This window comes from Cervus canadensis, chromosome 12 (assembly GCF_019320065.1).
Source record: "Cervus canadensis isolate Bull #8, Minnesota chromosome 12, ASM1932006v1, whole genome shotgun sequence".
Classification (NCBI taxonomy): domain Eukaryota; kingdom Metazoa; phylum Chordata; class Mammalia; order Artiodactyla; family Cervidae; genus Cervus; species Cervus canadensis.
Window position 1 is genome coordinate 42,387,899 of NC_057397.1, and position 25,623 is coordinate 42,413,521.

At 41.8% G+C, this 25,623-nt stretch overlaps 1 protein-coding gene and 1 long non-coding RNA gene across 2 annotated transcripts; one reads left to right on the top strand and one right to left on the bottom strand.

Moving 5' to 3' along the window:
* On the bottom strand, positions 1-17,304 carry LOC122451072. Its single transcript, XR_006272302.1, has 3 exons — positions 17,093-17,304; positions 12,324-12,460; positions 1-3,145 (listed from the first exon to the last, which is right to left on the bottom strand). It is a non-coding gene; the product is annotated as an uncharacterized LOC122451072 (long non-coding RNA).
* FABP5 (fatty acid binding protein 5) lies at positions 16,485-22,381 on the top strand. The gene is made up of 4 exons (XM_043483597.1): positions 16,485-16,657; positions 20,288-20,460; positions 20,820-20,921; positions 21,841-22,381. Exons 1-4 carry the CDS (start codon positions 16,579-16,581, stop codon positions 21,892-21,894), a joined length of 408 nt encoding a protein of 135 aa, XP_043339532.1. The 5' UTR covers positions 16,485-16,578; the 3' UTR covers positions 21,895-22,381.
* The last annotated feature ends 3,242 nt before the right edge of the window (positions 22,382-25,623 follow it).

The following is a 25,623-nucleotide window of genomic DNA, read 5'->3' on the forward strand; positions in this document are numbered from 1 at the left end:
TACATGTAGAATTTTATTGACCCACTCACAATTTTTTTTCTGGAGACAAGATATTTCATAGTTCTTTCACTAAGAAACATTCCCAACTAAAGCCTAACATTAAAGAGAGAAGAATACACAGACTCTATGTGTACAGCTTGGTGAAATATCACCAACATGAAATCTCTCATGTAATCATTCAGACAGAAAGCTTTCCCAGTGCTCTGAAGCCCCCTTATTCCCTTCCCAATAGCTCCTCCTTAGGTGAGTTTTACCTATTTTTGAATTTTTTTTGGCTATGCCAGGTGGCTTGTGGGATCTTAGTTCCCTGACCAGAGACTGAACCTAGTCGCTCAGCAGTGGCAGTGCAGAGTCTTAGCCACTTTATGCGATTCATCCAAGTGGTTGCAAGTAGCCATAGTTCTTTCATTTTCACTGCTGAATACCATTCCACTGGATGAATACAGCAAGTCCCCTATGTAAAAATGTAAGTCCAATTTGTTCTAAAGTCCACAGTTGGCCTAGGTACCCAAGTAACACAATCGGCTATGCAGTACTATACTATAATATGTTTATAATGCTTTCACACAAGTAATACATAAAAAACAAACACAAAAAATAAAGACAACATTTTAAATCTGACAGTATCTTGATAAGTACAGTAGTAGAGTACGACAGCCGGCATATAGGGGCTGGCATCAAGTGAACAGGCAAGAAGAGTAACTGACCGGAGGAGGGGTGGGAAATGGTAGAGCTGAAGGACTGTCAGCAATAGGAGACGGAGGGCAAGCTGTAATTTTACTCATGACTGACATCGATGGCGCAGTATCTGGTTCCTTGCTGGATTTAGTTCTATCTACCTTCTTGCTTCCAGACATCCTGGGCTTGAAATAAAGATCCAGTACTCCAATGTGCTATACAGTACTGTACAGTAAAGTACACAAAAGCAGAATCTCTTGTAGAGGAGGCACACATGTGACAATGGACACCAGATGCGTGAACTAACTTACATGACTGGACATGCAAATGAATGTTCGCCTCTTTGCAAGTTTGCAACTTGAAGGTTCGGATGTAGGAGACACTGTATGTCACACTAAAAAAACTCATTCTTCTGTTGTGAACCTTTGAGTTCTTTCCATTTGGGGGAGGTGTTACAAATAACACCACCATAAGCATTTTTGTATGCCTCTTGGTGTAAAATTTCAGGTATAGCAGATAATTCCAAATAGATTCTTGAAGTGGTTGTATGAATGTACAACCTTGTCAGCCTTCTGAGGGTTCCTACCCTAACTTTTTGTCCTTAGTTTTGATATTTGTTAATAAGGTTGGGTGCTCATGGGAAGCATAACTCCTGTCCTAGTGCAGGTTTTATCTCTTCCACCCACAGTGACTCAACTGTTTTCCTGGACTCTAGTCACTGTGACCTACTCCCTGGCTGCAAGTGTTGGCCCTCTATCTGGAACTGTTTTCTGGAGTATGCTGTAAATGGAAACAATTAATAACCTATCTAGGGCACCAGTGTGATGACCTTAGGTGTGAGTAACCAGTGTAAAATCACCTTTGTATTGTTGTTGATTCAGTGGTCTGAAAACAGCAACATCAGATTAAGCCATTCAGAAGGTAGAAGTTCATTAAGCCTGGACACCGTGTTGTAGTCACAATACAAATGAATGCTGAGGTCTTCCTAATGTTTCTGTGGTTATCACAGCGTTTGGATCGACATTCTAAAGGTGCCAGGGCTTCTGTAATGCACCATTCTAGAAGCTAGTGTTAATTGAACCAACAAAGGTGCCGAAAACTTCTGTCCCACTTCTTTTAAGTAGGTCAAATTCTTTTATGAAAGTTCCTTATAAATCCCAATAATCTTATTTCAGAAATTCTTCTAAACTATACTTACTTTTCACTTTATTAAGAGAAAAGCTGTAAGAGATGCTTATTTACCTTGGATAATCCTGGGTGCCAGGGACAATTCCAGAAGTACATTTACAAAATGAAATACATTAATCACTTTAGCTCATCTCAGAAAAGTTTGGTGAGAGTGGAGATGGTATGAGAAAGAAAAGAGAATGATGTTCTTTTTGCGAGGTTTTATGTGTATACACAATTTCTCATCCTGCTAATGTTAAGGAGGAACTGAACAAGCAAGTTAAACATGTAGCCTGAAAGAGAATGTCCCCTCCCAGCTTCCCATGTCTTAAATGGTAAAGAAGAGAAGGTAACATAATCCTTAATAAACAGAAGGTAAACAGAGGCTTAATCTCCATGGTATTTTCAGCACCCAAAGTTTCTTTGATCACAAAATCTATTCTCAACCTCTTGGTTGCCTTTTCTAATTACATGAATGGTCAATTATAATTTGCCATTTTCTAGCAGAGCACCAACATTCTTAATTGGACTTTCCAAGTGGCGCCAGTGGTAAGAGATGCGGGTTTGATCCCTGGCTGGGGAAGATGCCCTGGAGGAGGGCATGGCAACCCACTTTGGTATTTTTGCCTGGAAAATCCCATGGACAGAGGAGCCTGGTGGGCTCCGGTCCATAGGGTCACAAAGAGTCAGACAAGACTGAAGAGACTTAACATGCATGCATGCACATTCTTAACTACATTTTTTGGCACATGGAGTCATATGAAGGGTGGTATTGTCATCATCAAGTGTCTGGTGATGGTAAAAAAAAAAACCACAAAAAAATCCCCCAGCAACCTAAAAGTGAGGCTTTCATGCTCAAATCTGCTGACACTATCTTCTTACCATTTGTTTTCAGAGGCATCATTTGACTTAATTGATCTATATATCTGGCATAACCCTGGCAATTATTTCAAGAAATGGTAGAAATCTCCTGCTGCTGCTGCTGCTGCTAAGTCGTTTCAGTCCTGTCCGACTCTGTGCGACCCCATAGATGGAATCTCCTAGTACACGGGGAAAAAAGAGAGAGTGGGGTTAATGAGGAGGAGGAACGGGAGTAACTCTTGCACATTTCACAGGCGTTAAGTGAATACACATGTAACTGAAAGGTTTAAAGAGTGGATCGTCTCACTGTGCAAGAAGAAAGCAGTTTCCTGCCCCCTCATAGCCTCTGCACAGCCTGGAAAACTTCTATGCGGGAATATGGAGACCTCTCCTCAATTATCATCCTGCCTCCTTGAGGCTACCTCTGTCTGCTATTTTGCTGCGGAAAAGAAGAAAAAAAAAAATAGAGTAAAAAAAAATCTTATTTGACTGGAATAGTTTGAGGTGAAACTTATTTACAATATTCGAATGGTAAAATATATTTGGCATTTGTTTGCTCTTAGTGAGAGTTAGAACATAAAGAAGGCTGAGTGCTGAAAAATTGATGCTTTCAAACTATGGTGTTGGAAAAGACTCTGGAGAGTCCATTGGACAGCGAGGAAATCAAACCAGTTAATCTTAAGGGAAATCAACCCTGAAGGGGTTGGAAGGACTGTCATTGGAAGGACTGACGCTGAAGCTGAAGCTCCAATACTTTGGCCACCTGATGTTTAAAGCTGACTCATTGGAAAAGACCCTGGGAAAGACTGAGGGCAGGAGGAAAAGGGGGCAACAGAGGATGAGATGGTTGGATGGCATCACTGATTCAATGGACATGAGTTTGGGCAAACTCTGGCAGATGGTGAAGGACAGGAAAGCCTGGTGTGCTGCCATCCATGGGGTCACAAAGAGTTGGACGCAACTTGGTGAACGAACAACAAATTGCTCTTGGTGAGTATTTAAAGCTGCCTACTGTTTTTTTTCCCCCATAAGATGCAACTGTGGATTCTTTGGAGAATCCATCTCCACCTCTTATCACTGAGAATTTCTTACTTGCAGTTTTCTTGACTCAGAGAACTCTTCCATTTCTGCTTGGAATGTCCCCTTCAGCAAGCTCTCTTGCAGGGTAGACAGGTTGAACAACAATAATAAGGATTTGCCCAGGTGGTGGGATCTGAGAACAGCTAATGGCATGTATTTTAATTTTCAACCATTGTGTTTAACCCTTATAAACAGATGATAAATGATTAAAGGACACAACTCGGAGTTTTTTTGTTCTTTTTTGTCAATGTAGATTTCCTTTTAGGTTGTCAAAGAAATGCTTTGTGAAATTAATATGTATATCCTTGAAAATTTGATTTACGCTGTTCTCATTTTTCGGATGAGGAAATAGAAATCTAAGTTTACACAGTTATTCTGTAGCAGGACAAAAGAGTTTAGAACTAGGGTTTCCTACATTTTTAGGACACTGTTCTTTCAACTGTACCATTATGCCATTAGGGTGGATAATTAATAAAAGTATTGTTTTATGAGTGATGTCTATTCCTGTGCCTGTCATATCTTAAGATATTGCTGCATAGAGTTAAGAAGGAGATGAAAGTTGCTCTAACTCAATTCTTAAACAGTCCTTTTAAGATAAGCTTATCCAATTGAGGGAAGGTAAAAGAGAAATGAGACCACAGTAATTACGACATTTTAAAAAACGTTTCTCTAAGAAACCATAAAGGCCTTGTTATGGTTTAAATAGTGAGCAAATCATGTGTGTGTGTGTGTGTGTGTGTGTGTGTGTTTATGTGATGCATATTGTCATTTTGATACATGGCTCTCCTAAGGAATAAGGGTGAAGGCTAAACAACTGCATAATTAATTTTAGTGCTGTTTCCCAAAGCTATTTAAAATCCACACATAAGTATTGCTCTAATCATCAATTATTAACTATTATTATCATAGGCCAAATATGAACTGATAGAAATAATTTAGGCTAATCCTCTTCTCATTTTTCACTTTAATATTTCTCCCTATAAAGTGTTTCTAATACTTAAATAATCTCTGAATATATCCGATATTCTTCATAAACCTGTAATTTGGGATTCTGTTATTGCTTACTTACTCTGGAAAAACTGCATTCTGAAGCAATAGTTGCAGTTGGATTATGAAATACTCTAATTATGTTGAGTAGAGTGGAAATGATTCTTTTTCTGAATATTTTGTAATAGCCACGTTAAACAAGATTTTAGTTATTATTATGTGATCCTGTCTAGCCTCTGCTTGCATGCTAAGTCGCTTTAGGCATGTCTGACTCTTTGCAACCCCATGGACTGTAGCCCACCAGGCTCCTCTGTCCATGGGATTCTCCAGGCATGAACGCTGAAGTGGGTTGCCATGCCCTCCTCCAGGGGATCTTCCAGACCCAGGGATTGTACCCACATCTCTTATGTCTCCTGCATTGGCAGGAGGGTTCTTTACCGCTAGCACCACCTGGGAAGCCCTTCCTAGCCTCTTGCTTATTCTAAATTTAAAATGTAATTAGAATTACTATTTTTTTCACTATTCCTTTTTCTGTAATTAATACTTCTCTCTCCCCATGTATATATATAAAGATAGAGTATATATATATACATGCACCCACATATACATATATGTACACACACATTTATATACACATACACATAATGTATATTTTATACAATTTTATCTATAGTTCTCTCTTTATCCAAAGTACCTTATATACAATGTATTTGGATTTCTAAGCAACTGTTTGTGTTAAGTATCATCATCAAATACATACGGACCTTATAGGCCTACCATGAGAAAATCAGTGAGCATTCTGTTATTCCAAAGGGTCAAACTAAGACCAACAGCTAGAAATCACTGAAAGAATATTTCAGTACATAGTGACATTGGCTTGCTCCCAGTTAAATGCACAAAGGACTTATTGGTGGGGAAGCAATGTCTCCGTCCCTAAAAGGATTTAAGTGAGAGGTTGAATTTATTTGTACTAAGAGAAATCTAAATGGGCTTACATTGAAGTAGAAGACATCTATAATTCGTCCCAACTCTAAAATTTTAAGATCCTCCTTTAGTTCTGATTTCAAATCATACACTCCCATTCAGAAATGAGACAATCTGACTTTCAGGGATTTACTAATAACATGTCGGCCTAACTGACAGCTAATGGGACTGCGATCAGGTTTGACTAGAAATTACTGCCAAAATGTGCAAATAAAAATTCAGTGACTTGGGTGTGGGAACCAGCGATCAAGTTTAACTTCTGAATATGCAAAAATGACTTCAATTTCCTCAGGGTAGAGGCCTTCAGGGTTGGGGTTGAGAAAGTCAGTGTGTGAAAGAAATGGAGCCCTGCTCTACAAAATGTGGGGCCGCTGCCACTAGCTCGGAAAGATGAAAGTGAATGGGAACCTGTTGCTACATTCTTCACAAGGTTCGTGTATACTGGCAAGTGATAAATAAAAGGTTTACTGAAGGTTTTTTTATGATTTATGAAGCGATTTTTATCTTGTTTCCAGTTATGACTCATATACCTGTGTGTGGGAGCTCAGTTGCTCTGTCGTGTCCAACTCTTTGTGACTACATGGACTGGCCTGCCAGGCTCCTCTGTCCATGGGATTCTCCAGGCCAGAATACTGGAGTGGGTAGCCATTTCCTCCTCCAGGGGATCTTCCCAACCCAGCAACTGAACTTGTATCTCCTGCATCTCTTGTGTCGGCAGGCGGATTCTTTACCGCTGAGCCACCTAAGAAGCCCAATTTACATCCCTACTTGCTTTCAAAATGAGATATTAGAAAGTTATGATTTTCTGTTCCTAATGGAGCCCAACTTCTGTTTCTGTAAATATATCTCAGAAATGATTATGTCAAGTATAATGCAAAAATAAAATAAAATGGAAAGATATACAATATAATGGGGGGGAACCCTGTTTTTTTCATATAGTAAGTGGCATAAAATAACTTTCATGTAGTAAGTAACATTCAAAGGGACGCCAGTAAGTGACATTCATTTCTGTTTCCAGAAGCTGGTCCTACTCTAGAAGAGCAGACAAGAAAGGAAGTTAGGATCTATTTTAGTTTAAGGAGCCTGTCTGTTGCAAGACTGGTTTGGGTCTGTGACTTCTCAGAGGATTTGTTATGATAGTTTTATGTGTTTTCCTCGACTGACTAGAGTTTTTATTACTTTGTATGATATACTGATAATATAGCTGCAGAAGTAATAATATTTTGTATTGTATGATAAATACAATCAAACTTGTCATAACAGAGTCATATTCTTCTTCCAGGAACCAGTTATAATTTCTACTGAAAGACAAAGGTATCAGAGGTGTGTGGGAAAATTATTAAGCTTTGCTTCTGAGTTTCTTCTTTCCAAAGAGGATGTCATTGACACAGTAAGGGGAACACAGCAGGATTTTCTGGTCCTTACCCAGCCTGACTGGGGTGGTGGAGAATCCCTGTTGTGACTTGCACACTGGCAGATTTTATTATGAAAGTTGAGTATCTCACAATGTTAGGGACAGCCAAATGTCAGTTTATTCCCAGGTTCATGGCGATGAACTAACTTTGAAACACAGGGTGATTGGAGTCATGATGTGGGTTGCTTCATGCTCTCTAACCAAGTATTTTGTAGTCAAGATCTTTCTGATCTTAGTGAATGTTACCTCAGGTGGTTCTGTGGCATTTGGCACATTAGTTTTCAACAGGATATATCATTCAGTACACTCACCTCATTCCTGTCAAAGAGATGACATGTTCAAACAAACAATCAAAAATCTAGAGTCAAAAGTAATTAGGACAATATATGCAGTCACCACCCCGCCCCACCCCCATAACCCCCCACCCAGAAGACTGTGGTATCTTCTTGAAAAGTTCAATTAATGTCACAAAGATAAAATGAATCTATGTGATGTTTTCAGAGGCATTTAAAACTTGAGAAGTTTCAGAGCTAAGAGAGAAATGTTTTAATAAATGTTGATAAAATGAAAAAATTGCATAAATGCAAGTTCCTTGGTTGATATAAACTTAGATGACAAACTCCTTGAAAACAAGGACTGCATCCTATTCCACATAATTGTTAGGCAGTATAAAAATGCAAGCTGACTTGAATCAAAGGAGTCTGTCACGTGTGGATAGCTGTGTTTGTCTTTCATTTGTGGGCAAGCAGAGCAGTGCACACATGACGTATTTGTGTAAGGTCATGTGAGTAGGGAAAGACTGACTATGCCTCACAGCCTTTCTCCTCTGCCGTAAAAAAATCTTCAGGTTTTACATTAGATGGTTATTAGAGTCCCATGGTAATGTCATACTTGAAATTTAGTCTTTAGAGCTGCCTGGTAGGCAAGAATTGCATTTTACAACTCTTCATCCAATATCATTCAATTTGAGCTACTTTGAGTGACAGTACTGTTTATAATTACAACAGGACAACAGCCATCGCTCAGACTTGTCCTACGGCTATCTGAGACATATAGGCAATACATCTTGCACTGTCAAAAACAGTGTTTAGTTCTGCTAATCTACCAGGGCAGAAGAGCCATTAGGAGCCTCAACTTTGTACTGAGGGTTTAATAAAGTATTTTGAATCTACAAGATGATGACAAGATCTGAGATTTGTGGCACAAATATTCTTTATCCACCTTCTAAAATAGATCCAAACCGAGATCATGGTTGACCTCAATGGGTAACATCCACTCAGCTCCCAGTTCTTGTAGGAAATCACAGCATCTAGCCAACCCACAAAACAGGATGTGGTTCATTGGAAATGCAAACTGGCTTCTCATTATTAACAGTCATTCATTGTTGTAAAAGAAGGCATTCAGGAACAAAAGAGGCAAGACAACATGGGGATAACACTTAGAGGAATAAAACAAACATTTCAGTACATGCTGCTGAATTTATATCTTTAGTCAGTGCTGAAGTGGGCAGGTGAACAAAAAATGTCTGCGGTGTTCACAGGTAGATGAAGGGAAGTACTTATCCTGCCTCTTGGCTCCTTAAGGTAGGGCACAGAATCCCGCGATGTTGTTTTTGCAGTGCTGGGCATGCCTCTAAGGGATGATGGGGTAGGTCTCCCACCACCAAGTTCAGGGGCTCAGAGAGAATCCAGGAAGCACCTTCAGTTGGATTATGTAGGTTATTAAATTCTGATGGCTCTTCTTACAAGATAATTCAGGCAAAAGGAAGCAATGGGTCTGACCCATCAGGGTAAAAAGCTCAGGGCAAGTTATTTTGTATGTTGGATTTGAAAAATCATTAATTCCAGTAAAAAGTATCAATAAAGAGAAATGGTCAAATGGTGTTAAAATCTGGAGAGAAAAACACTCAATCGTAGAATAGCATATGGAAGGTGGGACTGAAAAACGGGATAGTGATAATCTGCCAGAAAAGAATTTGGCCACTTCCCTGGTAGTTCAGCTGGTAAAGAATCCGCCTGCAATGCAGGAGACCCCGGTTTGATTCATGGGTTGGGAAGATCTTCTGGAGAAGGGATATGCTACCCACTCCAGTATTCTGGAGCTTCCCTGGTGACTCAGATGGTTAAGAATCCACCTGCAATGCAGGAGATCTGGGTTTGATCCCTGGGTTGGGAAGATCCTCTGGAGGAGGGCATGGCAACCCACTCTAGTATTCTTGACTGGAGAATCCCCATGGACAGAGGAGCCTGGCAGGCCACAATCCATGGGGTCACAAAGAGTCAGACATGACTGAGCAACTAAGCACAGCACATAGCACAGTGGAAAAATATTATTTGGAGGTTTTTGTTCTTTGCAAGTATAAGAGGGCAAAAGTGTCTTTTATAAATTTGTCTGTGTGTATGTGGCCGGCCAGATCTGGCCTTTGTGCATAATATAATGTATGTTAGAAGTGGCAATATGCTTAGAGGTGGGGTTGCCAGGATAGTTGTCTTGAGGTTGTATTGCCTGGTGAAGTTAGTGTTTTTCTGATAATTTTGTGTTTATTGGGAAGCTCTGCAAGCATTCTGTTGCCCCACTTCAAGATGCCCCTTTGAGTGTTGTGCCTTTAGACACCTCGAATGCTGCCCACATGAGGCATGAGAGGGTTAGCCAAATTACATATTTCTACAATCTGTTGCTGTGAGCTAATAATGAAATCAATGCCCAATAACACATAATTCTGGAGAGCAGGAAGACCTCTGTAAGTAAGGGAAATGGATTTGTCTCACACTGAGATGAGCCACTATGACCTCTGCCTTGTTTTGAAACTAATAATCTTTTATTATTGTGACACTTGCAATGTCTCGTTTTCCCTCTAGCTATCCTCTAGTCCAGTTAATTTAGCAAGCACAGAGTTACCATGAATTATTTAGCAACTGGACAGTTGTAATGGTTAGTTACAGCAGTCACATTGTGTAAGAATCAAATTGCTTTAAGTAAAAAGACAAAGTTCATAAAATCACTCCATTCTTAGAAGTACTTTAATAAGAAATAATCTTATCATCTAAAACAAAATAGAACAACCTTCCATTGAAGGATGCTGGTCATTGCCAGTTCCTTGTTGCAGCTGGATCCACTGAAGGATTAAGAACCTTAAGTGTGCCTTAAGTACTGTGGCTCCCTGACTTTTTCTCATCTGGAAAATTCTGCTGCTACAGCCCTCAGACAAGACGCAGCTCCATGCTCTATCTACTATTAGCATATACTTTTGGAACTGATTTCGAATGGGATTTCTTATGGAATATCTGGTTTTAAGCTGAGTATTCAAAGCACGTCTAGAGCAAGACATGCCAGAAAGGGTCAGCGTCAGAAAACTGGCTATAAGATTTAACGAAGAGATTAAAACTATTATTCATCTCCCTTCCCCATGTGAAGCTTCCTATCATGCTTTCCAGTGAACAGAGAGAAATATAGCTTGGCATCTGGTCCCATCACTTAACGGCAAATAGAAGGGGAAAAAGTGGAAACAGTGGCACATTTTACTTTCTTGGGTTCTAAAATCACTGTGGACAGTGACTGCAGTCATGAAATTAAAAGACGCTTGCTTCTTGGAAGAAAAGCTATGATGAAACTAGACAGCACTCTATTAAAAAGCAGAGACATCACTTTGCTGATAAAAGTCCATATAGTTGAAACTATGGTTTTTCCAGTAGTCATGTACGGATGTGAGAGTTGGAACATAAAGAAGGCTGAATGTCAAAGAATTGATGCTTTTGAATTGTGGTGCTGTGGTGGCTCAGATGGTAAAGAATTAGCCTGCAAAGTAGGAGACTTGGGTTCAGTCCCAGGGTTGGGAAGATCCCCTGGAGGAGGGCATGGCAACCCACTCCAGTATTCTTGCCTGGAGAATCCCCATGAACAGAGGAGCCTGGCAGGCTGCAGTCCATGGGGTTGCAAAGAGTCAGACATGACTGAGCGATTAAGCCTGCGGCTATCACCACTGGAGAAGACTCTAGAGAGTCCCTTGGAATGCAAGGAGAACAAACCAGTCAATCCTAAAGCAAATCAGCCCTGAACATTCACTGGAAGGACTGATGATGAAGCTGAGACTCCAATACTTTGGCCACCTGATGTAAAGAACTGACTCATTTGAAAAGACCCTAATGCTGGGAAAGATTGAAGGCAGGAGGAGAAGGGGACAACAGAGGATGAGATGGTTGGATGGCATCATCAACTCAATGGACATGAGTTTGAGAAAACTCTGGGAGACAGTATAGGACAGGGAAGCATGGCATGTTGCAGTCCATGGGGTTGCAAAGAGCTGGACATGACTTGGTGACTGGACAACAACAGAATAAGAAAAAAGTCAAAATGTTGAGTGAGATAATTTTGGGAGTGAGTTTGTTTGATTTCCCATTTTTCCTATATATTTTTATGGGGATATGGTCAGAAAATACACATGCACTGAAGTGAAAGTCAGCCACGTGTGGCAAAGCCTTAGGCAAATTTGTGCTCACTTTACAGCCTTGCTACTCAAGGCAAGGTCCCTAGACTCCAGTATTGGCATCACCTAGGAGTTTCTTAGAAATGTGTGGTCTTTTTTTTTTTTGAAATGTGTGGTCTTATGTCCTATTCTGGAACTGCTATATCAGAATCTGTACTGTAAGAAGATCCCTGAGTGATCTGCACACTAAAATTTGAAAAGTAACATTTGGTAGAGATCATTTGGCTTTTTCTCCTCCTTTTTGGATTAATCTGGGAATACACTTCGAGAAGACTCAATGGTTTGAACATGGATTGCTTTCTGTAATCTGTAGTGATTCATTTAATGTGGTGCTCTCTTTTTCAACCAGCTGTGCGCTTCTAGGTCACCAATGCTTGCTGTCTTAGGAGATGTTTACACATTATAACTAACTCTGTGGGAGGCACATTCATCTATACAAACTGAAACTGGGAACTTGTCTTTAAGCAAAATTATATGATATGCATCAAAGGTATCGTGTGATTGTGGAAGTTGACAGGTTATTACCCAAGAAAAGCTGCAAGAAATACTTCATTTTACCACTAGGTGGAAATAGAGTAATTTTGAGTATTTTCTTCAGGGCTATCAACTACTGCAAGACTACTTCATAAACTGAAAGAGATCTAAGAAATCAATTAGTCTAATCCTTACCTCCTTAATTCCATAGATGAGAGAACTGAGGTTCAAAGATATTAAAGAAAACTTCATCTGTCTTATAATTGGTTGTCTTGTAGAGCCACTGGGTGAAGAGATGCTAGAGTAATTCAGGATTCTTCAGCCATTTTCACCTACAAGAATAAATACTATTTTATTATCCTCTAGCATGATGGAACACATGATGTGACACCTGTATTGATGGTCTCTGTGCTGCCCCTAAAACTGATGACCAGCAGGGCTCCTTCTGCTTTTAAAGACAGGCTGCAGCAAAGTTATTGGCACTTCTTCCCTGTGTGTGCTAAGTCGTTTCAGTCCTGTCGTACTCTGTGTGACGCTACGGACTGGAGCCCACCAGGAAACTCTGTTTATGGGATTCTCCAGGTGAGAATACTAGAATGGGTTGTCATGCCCTCTTCCAGGAAATCTTCCTGACCCAGGGATTGAACCCATGTCTCTTATGTCTCCTGCATTGGCAGGTGGGTTCTTTACCACTAGTGCCACCTGGGAAGCCCTGTATCCTAATGTAATTAATCTCAACCAAGTGATAATTCTCTTCCCTTTGTTCAATGAAGAGATACTCAACCATTCTGTAGGCTGAAAAAAAAATGCGCAAACCAAAGGTTGAGAACTATATTTTATTTGGTGAACTTTCTAAGAACTTAAGCCAGGGGTTCAGCCTCTCAGCTCTGAGGACTGCTCTGCAGAAATAAGGAAGAAAGGATATATAGCTTTTGCTGAAAACAACAACAAAACAAACAAAAAACCCTAAGTAGTCAAATATCAAAAGATAACTGCTAAACACAAAAATGGACATCTCACGACAATGATTTTAGTGTTTTTCCTTGTGTGGGAAGACGCAAGAGTCTGGGCTCATTGAAATTATTTTTTGATATGCATCTTAACTACCTAGGGCCAGGATGCTGTTTTTCCTCCATCCTGAATCCCTTCAGGGCGCACATCAGGACCACTGCTATATCATGTTGCTGGCCACAGCAACATGCTTTGTTTACTGAAATGGCAGGTGATGGTCTCTGTCCACAGTTCCATAAAGTCATACTAGACTTTAATCAGATTTGTTTTCATAGCATTTTTCATTTTTACATTTATATTGGGTTCAAGTTAAGTAGCCTAGAACAGAATTTAGTTTGAAGGTTAAGGAAATACTTAATGTTTTTCAGAATTTGTAATCCATTACTGGGCTTCCTTGGTGACTCAGCAGTAAAGAGTTCGTCTGCAATGCAGGAGATCCAGGTTCAGTCCCTGGGTCAGGAAGATCCCCTGGAGGAGGAAATGGCAACCCACCCCAGTATTCTTGCTGGGAAAATCTCATAGACAGAAGAGTCTGGAGGGCTATGGTCCATGGGGTTGCAAAGGGTCAGACACAACTAAAGCATCTGAGCACAAGGCACACAGTCCATTACTATAACTCTTAAGAAAGGAAGGGAATCTGAATTTAGGGCTTGAGGGACCTTAGAAATAACCTGGCTTCAATCTCTCTGCATGTCTGTAATACAGTTGAGAGGCATCAGAGAACAAGGGATTAAGTGCATTGCTCTGAGTCACAGAGCCATCAACATGCCCTTTGGCTCTGTCCCATGGGAGACACTAACAGGTATTTTGACCTGTATCTTTGTTTTGTCGATGTGTTTTAACCACAGAAGGATTATTCCCATTTGTTGACAGAAAAAAATGCACAAGCTAAAAGTTGAATGTGTGTGTGCTCAATGGCTCAGTCGTCTCCGACTCTTTGAGATCCCATAGACTATAGGCAAAATTGAGAAGTATGTTTTATTCGGTGGATTCCTGAGGACTTAAGCCTGGAAGATGACCTCTCTGATAGCTCTGAGGAACTGTTGCAAGAGGTAAGGGAAGAGCCAGGATATATAGGAGTTTTTGCAACTAAAACCATATAGTCAGAACATCAAAAGACTACTGTTAAAGAAAACCAGGTATCTGCACTTGATTTCAGTGTCGCTTTCTTCTGTATGGGAAGAGGCAAGAATCTGCACATACTTGTGTAGTTTCTCAGTCTGACCTTTGTGACCCCATGGACTGTAGCCTGCCAGGCAAGAATATTGGAGTGGGCTGCTCCTCCGGGGGATCTTCCCGACTAAGGACTGCACCCACAACTCCTTCATTGGCATGCGGATTCTTTACCACTGAGCCACCAGGAAAGTTGCAAGAATCTGGGCTCATGGAGATCACTCCTTTGATATGAACCTTACCTATCTAGGGCCAGGATTCTGCTTTTCTCTGACCCTGAATCCCCTCAGGGTGCAGAGTCAGGGCGGTGTTTAGGCTGAGGCCTGCAAAATCCTTTGTTTACTGACTTGGCAGGCCACATTTTTTCATCCACACACTCATCACATCAAAGAATGTGTTTAAAAGTTAAATTTTGGATAATGCCTCTGGTATAAAAATGATTTCTTGAGTACTTAAGTATTTAGTATCAAGGTGTCATTTTCCTTTTGATATTTCTATTGCATGGTTGATTATGATAATCTAAAAACTAGTATTCCAGTACCAAGTCCTGGCTATTATTACCATATTCTATACAAAAATGGGCAAACATGTTGACCTAGCACATGAAGAAGGCAAGTCCAAGCACACAGGAGCTGCTTCTCTGGGAGGCAGGGGCAGTGACCATGCCAAGTGTCTGGAAGACAGCACTTGCTCTGCTGGACAAATGATGTGCTCAGCTGCCCTCAGAACAGGAACATTTTCTGGGAGCAGTTGAGCCTCAAGTACGGGACATGCCAGTCCTTAGTGACACAACTATGTGACCTGAGTCTCTCAGCATTAAAACGCTGCCAGTAGGGAAACTGAGGTAACCCTAGGATTAGGGCAAGAATACACTGCAGGTGAGTAAATGTCCTGAGGTATTCCGGGAAATGACAAGCTCAGATTTCAGTTTGTTGGGGAAGGTGCAAGAAGAACTAGTGTCTTGGAACAATTCGGGGGACTGCATGTAGCCTCTACTCTTAATCCCATGAAGAGGCGGGTGAGCTTGAGGCAGCCAGGTGTGGTCCTATTTCACAAAGTCTAGAACGAGAGGAACCTGGACAGGAATTCTGGTTCTTCCACTCTGCAAACTTTCCCTGCCTCATTTCTCTTTCAGAAAATTGGGATAACACCCTTGAGTAAAAATCCTGTGGGCATCAGCATTAACAGATATAAAGGGGCCAGGAAGTACAGCATGTAGCAAGGAGGCATTCTATCTCCACCAAGGTGGCTACCCTCTGTGTGTGGCAATTTCCACATCTCACTCCAACTCACTCCCACAGCAACCCAGGAGCACAAAGATCCTGTGACAGGCACACTTTGAAAAGTAGAACGTTCTACTTACAAATAAATACAGGGTAGTATCAAGATTAAAGGAGAAGAGGAGAACCACTGGAGTCTAAAGACTTGGGAGCCTGAGGAGAAATTGTTCAGGGCTCCGCTCGGCTGAAAATGTAAATAATAAAACATACTTGAATGAGAACATTTAATAGCAATGGCAGTCACTTAAACTGATAACCTTCCACAGAGTCAGAGTTTGGAAACCGAACTGCCTGGGACATCTCCCCGCACCCAAGACCTTCTGATTAAGATAGCCTAACTCAACTCAGGTTAGATACCCTCCGAGGCCCCAGCTGGGCCGGGAGTGGCGTGAGGGTGGGAACAGGTTATTTCAGGAGGGTGTGGGATGCGGGTTTGTCCCCCAACCTCTCGCCCCAGCAGTGATTAAAGAGGCGAAGAAGTTTACCGATCAGTCAATTAAGCCACTGATCAATTCCTGCAATGGGAACCGAACGAAGGCTAATCGATTCTTCGGGGGTGTTACGAACGGGAGGAGGGGCGGCAGCTTGGCATGGGATCAACTGGCCCGGGAGAGCCGGGCCGGGTCCGCCCGTAGCCCCTCTGGCTTCCTGGGCGTGCGGAGGCGCGGGCGGCGCAGGGGCTGGCGTCCGTGGCGGCGTGGGGCGCGTCGGACTAGGACTAGTCCCAGCTTGCAGGAGGAGCCCGCGGAGCCCCAGCCGCTGCGGCAGGTGGAGCAATTCAGCTCTTTTGGACCCCACGAACCAGGCCAGGGGGCGCGGAGGGCGGGTCGGGAGGACGAGGCGCGCTTCTCATTGGTCGCCGGGCACCGCCCGCGCGCGCGCTCTGCCTTTATAAAGCCGCGCGCGTGGCCCGGCAACCGCACGCCTGATTCCCGGCGCTCGACCCTACTCCGCTTGCCTGTCACGCCTGTCCGCTCGGACCCACCATGGCCACCGTTCAGCAGCTGGTAGGAAGATGGCGCTTAGTGGAGAGCAAAGGCTTTGACGAATACATGAAGGAAGTAGGTGAGGTTCCCCGCCATACGGCGCGGCAACGTGGCACGTGTGTGTGGCTGTCTGGCCGTAGGCCCCCTTCGGCGTGCTAGGCTGAAAGGCTGGGCGTGCGCGGCCGCCTACCCCCGACCCCATTATCCTCCACCTCCCACCCTCATCGCAGTTTAGCAGCGGAGGGAGCGCCTCCCGCCCGCTCCGGATTCCCGGGACCGTCGGCCTCTCGATCTGCCCCGCTCTCTGCCGCTTTCCCCGGGCTCACGCGACCCCTGCTTTCCTGCCCTTTAGCGCGCTCACTCCTCTCCCACTCCAAGCTTCTTTTCTTTCGCCCCTTCCAGGCGGCCCTCTTAACTTTCCCGAATTTTCTTCTCCCACCACTCGTCCGCTCTTCTGCCATCGTCCTCCCTCGCACTCGCCCGGTCGTGGCCGCACCCACTTGCCCTGGCCCACCTTGCCGCATCTTTTGTTCCCAGGTGGCGCGCAGGGTCCCCTCCCTCTTCTACACCGGGACTCGGTTTCCCGCTGAAATCCGGGCTACCGCTTCAGCTTCCATTGCGCTCTTGGCTGCATCTCCCCCACCCTCAGAGCCCCCGCCCGCCTTCGCCGCGTGCGGCGGGCCATTTTGGGTTGGCCGGGCTCCCCCGGTGGAGCATCAGGGCATCTTCTCTCCACGCCCGGGAGCGGGGCTCAGAGGCGTGGCGCTGGCGACAGTGACCTGTTGGCACTGCTCGACTGGGCGCTGCGGTGGCCGGGTGGCGTGTGGGAGGAGCGCGGTGAGGTCGAGTGTACCCGGGGTAGCGGTGCCCTGCAGCCTTCTACGTCTAGAGGGTGGAGCGCAGAGAGGCTTCGCCGGGAACCGCAGTCAGAAACTGCCAGTCCTTCAGCTGCTTTCCAACTGCGTCCAAGATGGGCGTGGCCTTGCCCAAGACACTTGATTTTTTTTAAAAACTATTATTATTTTTAAAATTTTTACAGTGTTGATTTCTGCCGTACAGCAAGGGGAACTAGCCATGATTATGCATATATCCGCTCCCTTCCAAGCCTCCCTCCCTTCCCCCTATCCCATCCCTCCAGGTCATCACAGAGCACCTGACTGGCCTCCCAGTGCTACACAACTTCTCGCCACTCATCCATCTTGCAGCTGATAGTGTGTGCGTGTTGATGCTCCCTTCTGCATTCCTCCCACTCTCTCCTCCCTCACTGTGTCATTAAGTCCATTCTCTATATCTGCAGTTCTATTCCTTCCCTGCAGGTAGGTTCATCAGTATCATTTTTCTAGATTCCATTTATATGCCTTAATACCTGGCAACTCCACTACTGGGTATATGCCCTGAGCAAACCAAAATTGTAAAAGACACGTGTACCCCAATGTTCATACCATCACTCTTTAGGATAGCCAGGACATGGAGGCAATCTAGATGTCCATCCACAGATAAATATGGATAAAGAAGATGTGGTACATATATACAGTGGACTACTACTCAGCCAGAAAAAAGAACAAATTTGAGTCAGTTCTAGTGACCTAGATGAAACTAGAGCCTGTTCTACAGAGGGAGGCACTTGACTTTTTAAAAGCCTTCCAAGGGAGGATGTGTCTCTGTAGGAAGATTCAAGTTCTCTCGCTCAAAATGGTGTTGGATTTTCTGTTGTCTGTTTCATAAGCCGGTGACAATGATAGAGTGCTGATTGCGACATTGGGTAGATTGGCAAAGGTGAACTTTTGTCACAGGCCCCTAGGAAGTGAAGCATAGCAAAGATTCTGTCTGACACAACTGCTGGGGCTGTAGGGCTGTTTTAGAAGCTGCTGCTGCTAAGTCACTTCAGTCGTGTCCAACTCTGTGTGACCCCATAGACGGCAGCCCACCAGGCTCCCATCCCTGGGATTCTCCAGGCAAGAACACTGGAGTTGGCCGCCATTTCCTTCTCCAGTGCATGAAAGTGAAAAGTGAAAGTGAAGTCACTCAGTCCTGTCCGACTCTTCCCGACACCATGGACTGTAGCCTACCAGGCTCCTCCATCCATGGGATTTTCCAGGCAAGAATACTGGAGCGGGGTGTCATTGCCTTCTCCGTTTTAGAAGCTAGCCTCCCGCAAATAGTAACTTTCTATTACCAAATGTTAAATGAGTGAAGAAGTCATTACAAAGACCTAGACCCCAAAGTACCCTGAAGTACTTCAGAAACACACCTTCTAGCTGATGGCTGGTTAAGTCTGGCTCTGGTGAATCTTGAGTGTGTTATGATCCTGTGAATAAAACAAGGCAGTATTTTTTTTTTCCCCTCCGCTCTATGGCTTGATCAATGTGACTCTGGACGAAAAGCAACTAACTGCACTCACAAAGGAGAAATACTTATGTGTGTGTTCACCTGAGTGAGGACCACAGAAGGCAGTTTCTCTGCCCACTGAAACCGAACGTGTTTATCAGATGGCTTGTTTCCAGAGTTCTGGAGTCAGGAAGGTTGTCAAGGTACAATTCATTAGAGAGCAATCAAAGTGTGGAAAGAGCAGAGCCCTTTATTTGTCGAAAGTGAGAAAATAATGACTCAGCTAATGAAACAAAGCACCAGAGCCTAGCTGGAAAAGAGAAGGCTCCGCGGGGACATGTCAAGCCGGGCTGCGTGTTCACCATCAAGTCAGTTACTGTGCTTAGGCCGTGGTCGCCTCATCCATGAAACAGATTTGGCCTAGAACCAAGTTTCCTACTAAATGTTAATATTAGGGGGAAATACATAGATTATAAAATAAATGTATTAATAGAGTAATCTGAGTTACAGAGTTCTGAAATACTATTTGTGAGGGTAAGGTTTTTCCTGTTTGTTAGCATTATGATTGTGCGGTTAACTCTCAAAACTGCAATTTGAATATCTCAGGATTGATACTGATTTTGTGTAGTCTACTAATCAAATATTTATCAGGGACTTATGTGCTAGACTATGTGCTGGAGTCATATAATACAGTGGTTGGCAGAACTGAGGAAATTATAGAAGTCAGGATACCTTCCTTAAGTTTCTGAGGGCCAACATGGCATGGTGTCTTAAAGCTGAGATTTAGAGCTAGACTGCCTGCGTTGTTGGTTCTCAGCACCTCCCTTCTTAGCTGGATGGGCTTGAGTAAGTTACATCAATGCCTCACTTACTCATCTGTCAGATGGAGACTATCTACCTCTCACAAGGCCCTTGCCCGGCTTCCATGAACAGTATACGTCAGGTACTAGTGCTTGGTAAGCGCTGGATATGTGTATGTTCACAGTTGTTACTGATGACAGCTGCTGCTGCTGCTAAGTTGCTTCAGTTGTGTCCGACTCTGTGTGACCCCATAGACGGCAGCCCACCAGGCTCCCCCGTCCCTGGGATTCTCCAGGCAAGAACACTGGAGTCGGTTGCCATTTCCTTCTCCAATGCATGAAAGTGAAAAGTGAAAGTGAAGTCGCTCAGTCGTGTCCGACTCCCAGTGAGCCCACCAGGCTCCTCCGTCCATGGGATTTTCCAGGCAAGAGCACTGGAGTGGGGTGCCATTGCCTTCCCCATTGATGACTAAATAGTTGAAAATATGCATATCGTGGTGATTGCAATTGAATTACTGCTTTTATTATGTAAACGAGAACTTTGGTCTTCCAGGTGTCTAACATGGTATAACTTTCTACAGGAGTGGGGATGGCTCTTCGAAAAGTGGGTGCGATGGCCAAACCAGACTGTATCATCACTTCTGATGGCAAAAACCTCAGCATAAAAACTGAGAGCACTTTGAAAACAACACAGTTTTCCTGTAAACTGGGAGAGAAGTTCGAAGAGACCACAGCTGATGGCAGAAAGACTCAGGTTAATTATAATTTGTAATATCACAGAAGCTTGCAGAATGATTAACTCTATTAATAACATTCTTACTACTTCCAGGCCAGAACTTAATGAAAAAGTCTCAAGTTGTTTTATGAATTGAGTTTTGACAAATTAGTGAAAATACTGATTTCACAACTTAATCTGTTTTGTAAAAATAGTTTTAAGGGACATCTAGATTGAAAAGCACAAACTACATTATGAATGAAATTAGTATGGGTTAATGAGGTGAAGTAGACTCAGAAGGGAAAAGATAAAAAAATGTTGATTAAGGAGGTTATAAGTCACAGAAACTCTTTTTCATTGTGCTCTGGAAGATTAAAAAGGATACTTTATTTTGGCAGACTGTCTGCAACTTTACAGATGGCGCATTGGTTCAACATCAGGAATGGGATGGAAAGGAAAGCACAATAACAAGAAAACTGGAAGATGGGAAATTAGTGGTGGTAAGTGTCTGACATCTTATGTCTTATATGAATTCATAGTTCACATAAGTGTTCTAGATCACTGATCATGAACAGGAGAACTAGGTCGAAGGAAAAAAAAGTGCCAAGTAACAACATAAATACAAGAATACTTAATAACGAAAGAAAGCCCTTTGTGGAGCTAGAGAAGGTGATACAGCAGGAGCTGGGTCTAGTCCGTGTTCTGCTGCTCCGTCTACAGTGCAGGCACACCTCAGAGATACTGTAGGTTCGCTTCCAGACCACTACAATAAATGGAACATCGCAATAAAGTGAGTCACATAAATTTTCTGGTTTCTCAGTGCATATAAAAGTTATATTTACACTATTGTATTAAGTATGCAATAGCTTTCTGTCTGAAAAAACAATATACCTGCTTTAATTTTAAAAATACTTTTTGCTGAAAACAGCCTCCAGATTATAAGAGTAATATCACAGATCACTAATCACCACAACCAACATAATAATAATAATGAAAAATTTCGAAATATTGTGAAAGTTAACAAAATGTGACACAGAGACAGAAAGTGAGCAAATGCTGTTAGAAAAATGGCTCCATAGACTTATTCAATGCAGGGTTGCCACAAACCTTCAGTTTGTAAAAAATGACTATATAATCTTGAGCATACATTTTTCTGTTTCTTTAAAATGAGGAATAGTATTTGCTAAAACTAAATAGTTTAGATATTGCAAATCGGTAGTTTTCAGTAAAGCGTATACACATCATAAATAAAATAACAGGTTCTAGCTTTTCAAACCCAGGAATCCTCAAGTGCATTTTCTCCATCTGTGAAGTAGATTTTCAATGTTTTGTAGGATTGTGATCCTAGCATTCAACTACCACCATTACTCTCTGATGTAAGACTAACTTGCCTCTTTTTAATGACATTCTTTCTCCTAGGTATGCGTCATGAACAATGTTACCTGTACTCGGGTCTATGAAAAAGTAGAATAAAAACTCCATCATCATTTTGCACAGAAATTAGTTGTGAGGATGAACGAGCTCAGTTCAATGAGCAAATCTCCATACTGCTGGTTTTTTTTTTCATTATTGCGTTCAATTATCTTTATCACAAACAATTAAACTATTTCAAAGTGTTTCAAATTAGGGTCATCTCTTTGGTTAGTAAATAAATCTGTTTGTGCTACACCAGTGTTGCATGCTTTTTTAAACTTTATAGGAATTTAGCGATGAGTTTTAACATTAACAAATGGAATAAGTGGGATAGCCTTGAGGATACCATATTGAGATTATATTTTAGTAATTTATATATAGAACTACTTCTGTGGCTAATAAGCTACCAATCATTAATCTTGCCTTGTGTTTTTGAACTTTGTATCAACTCAAGGATCTTAAATTTGTGGCAGAGACTGTTCTCATTGAAAAACAGCTACATAAACCTTATAATTTAAATGTAATAATAAAGATTAAATCACCATCATTGGCTAGTAATCATACTTTCAATAGTGTGTTTATAACTACTGCTCGGGAATTCTGTAGCTCAAAATCCTTTTAATAAACTTTCTGAGGACCTACCAGGTGCCAGACTGTCTTCCAGAGGTTGAGTTATATCTGACCACAGGGACAAATCATTGCACTCACGGTGACAAACGCTCAGCTCTGAGAGCATACAATGTTCTCTTGTTTTATTAACAAAAGTAATTAAAAAAGTAATTCAACTCTGAAATACTTGTGTGTATATGTAAAGAATAACTGGAATTCTTGTGACTTCTGTCCTATTTCTCAACCCACATAGCAAATATCAACAGTTCACATTTGGAAAATTTCTGTAGGCACTGGGCTAATACTATGTACGTGATCCTCATAGCAATCCTTAGGGAAGCTGGTACCATTATTTCTTTCGCAAGTAAGAACACAGGTTTTTGACTAGCTAACTTGTTCAAGGACACAGGAAGTTGTAGAGTTGGAATGGGAACCTACAACTCATTGAGCCCACTCATGACTGAGATCAAACATTCTACAACTCTGGCATGCCTCAGCTTATATGAAGATCCTGAGTTAAATTTCCTAAATGTAATACTTGAGACTTTTATGAAACCACCCTCTACACATTGAAATGTTAACTTGTAAGAATCTTTTAATTACTGAATGTTAGCAGTCAATGAAAGAGATGGATTCATTTATACTGTAGTCTTGTGCCCCATGTGGCTGCTGAGCACTGGGTAAGTAAAATACACATAAAATTGAAAGAAAGTGATACCAAAAAATTGAAAATGCCTCTGATTTTTATATTGGTTATATATTGAAATAAAATTTTTGGATATAGTTGGTTACTTAAATATTGGATATTAATAAAATTAATTTTACCTGTTTCTTGCTTTTTTTTAATGTGGCTGGGGAACATTTAAATGTTGCATGTGCTGAAAAAAATTGCAGTTTTTTTTTTTGATCCATATTTTTGGATGGACAGTGCTGCTCTAGACTCCCTTTTCTGCTTGAATTTACATCTTGCTTATTTAAGTCTCTATATTGGACTTCCTCTTTCATCCTCTTTTTCCACTTCTAGTAATAGTGTACATTTATATGACTTCCTGAGCCAAACACTGAGCCAGGTACTATAAAGAGTTCCATAATTCTGAGAACCACCCTAGATGATGTATATTAATAATTGTTTTCTGCATTATTTAGACGAGAAAACGAAGTTCAGGATCTAGGAAATGATCCCAAGCCATACAGCAAGTTCAAGTCAGAACAGATTGTACACAAGTTTATCTGAGACCAGCACCATGTTCTAATGTCTATATTGCTTCACTTTATGGACTGTGGAGTATTGCTGGAAGGAGGGCAGACTCACTCTTTTTCCCTGGAGAAGCTGTTGACATTTTGAATGAGAGAACTTGTCTTCATTGTGCTGGACTGTGACAAGTCACTGTCCTAAGATCATTGCCACAAAATGCCCATGACACCCATCAGTCTATCCCAAACACCCTATACATTTTCAGATGTCTTCTAAGGGTATCCTACCATACCTAGTTGAGAACCACTGGGTGGAACAAGAACAAATATAGTTCAACTTCCTATTATCTGGTGTCAATCAAGCCCTTTCTGCTACGTTGTTGTTTAGTTGCTCAGTTGTGTCTGACTCTTTGCAACCCCGTGGACTAGAGAGCGCCAGGTTCCTCTGTCCATGGGATTTCCCAGGCAAGAAAACTGGACTGGGTTGCCATTTCCTTCTCCATACTGAGCACTTAAAATGTGGCAAATGCAACTGAGGAATTGAATTGTAAATTGTAACTTTCATTAATTAATATGTAAATGTTAATACCAACATTTGGCCAGTAACTGCTGATTCAGACAGCACAGAATGCTAACCTCATGTTTTCCAAAATCAAATGTCTTATTTTGATTACAAACCTACTCTTGTATCCTCCATCTCAATCCAATTCTTTGGCTAAATGTTTTAGAGTCATCTTAAATTCCTATCTTTCTCTCCCACATCATACCTGATCCATTAGCAAATTATTTCAGCTTTACTTTCATATTATATGTAGAATTCAAGTACTTCTCACCTCTTCCACAGCACTCTGATTCAAACTCCACTGTTATCTCTCCCCTGATCTCCTTGTTTGCATTTTTAATTCTTCCAGAGCTATCATTTTAAAATGCATATTTAACTATGTCACTCTGGTGAGAACCCTCCACTGACTACTCATTTCATTCAGAAGAGAAGCCAGAGTATTTGCAGAGGTCTTATTTGATCTTGCCCATGTCTCCCAAGTTCCCAGCATCTCCGCTCCTCTTACTTTCTTTTCCTACCAATCCTCCTTGCAAATATTCCCTTCCAGTAGGTCATCCTTGTCACAAGTGTATTCCTGCCTCAGGGCCTCTGCACCCGTGGTTGCCACTGCCTGTTACAATCTACCCTTTGGTATCTGCAGCCCAGGCTTTCTCAACTTTCGTAACTTCCTTTAAGCCTCTTAACAAATGTCACCCTAGCAGTGAGTCATCCCTAGACCACACTGTGTATATTTGTTGCCACTCTTCCCCCATACTCTATTCTCCTATGCTGCCTTTGCCCTTATCACTACCCTGAGTAAGTATATGTTTACTTGGGTTTTGACTTTAAATAAAGTTTTTTTTTTGGGTTGCTATCTGTTGCTCTCACTGAAAAGTAAGCTCTGTGAAGAAGTGGGCTTTGTTTTTTATCATATTCTCTATCACTCACTTAGGAAACAACCCAGCACATAGAAGATGCTCAATAAATATCTGTTAAATGAATAAATTCATTAGTAAATCAGTGGCTCTTCTGTGACTATTTAACATTTATGACCCTTTATGATTTTACTTCCATTTGCGTTATTTTTTTAAAAACCATATTTCTTACCTTTGTACAAATCTTTACACTTAATCAGGTCTTTTACTCAACATTTAAAATTTATTTTACTAGAGCTGAGCATTCTGCCAACAGGCAATGTCTGTCAAACAGAACGTGACCTGAGTTGTTTGTGGAATGCAGTGCAAACTAGGTACAGTTTATTACAGGTGAGATGGTTTAACATAAATCAAACTCTCACTAAGGGAAAATGTACAACCAAGAGATGACTTAACTTTTGGATTATGTCCCTGAGTACTGCAAGGGCACTGACTGTTCTCTTCAAGCAGAATATAAATGCCTAAGGCTGCGGAAGGGCTTCCCTGGTAGCTCAGCTGGTAAAGAATCCA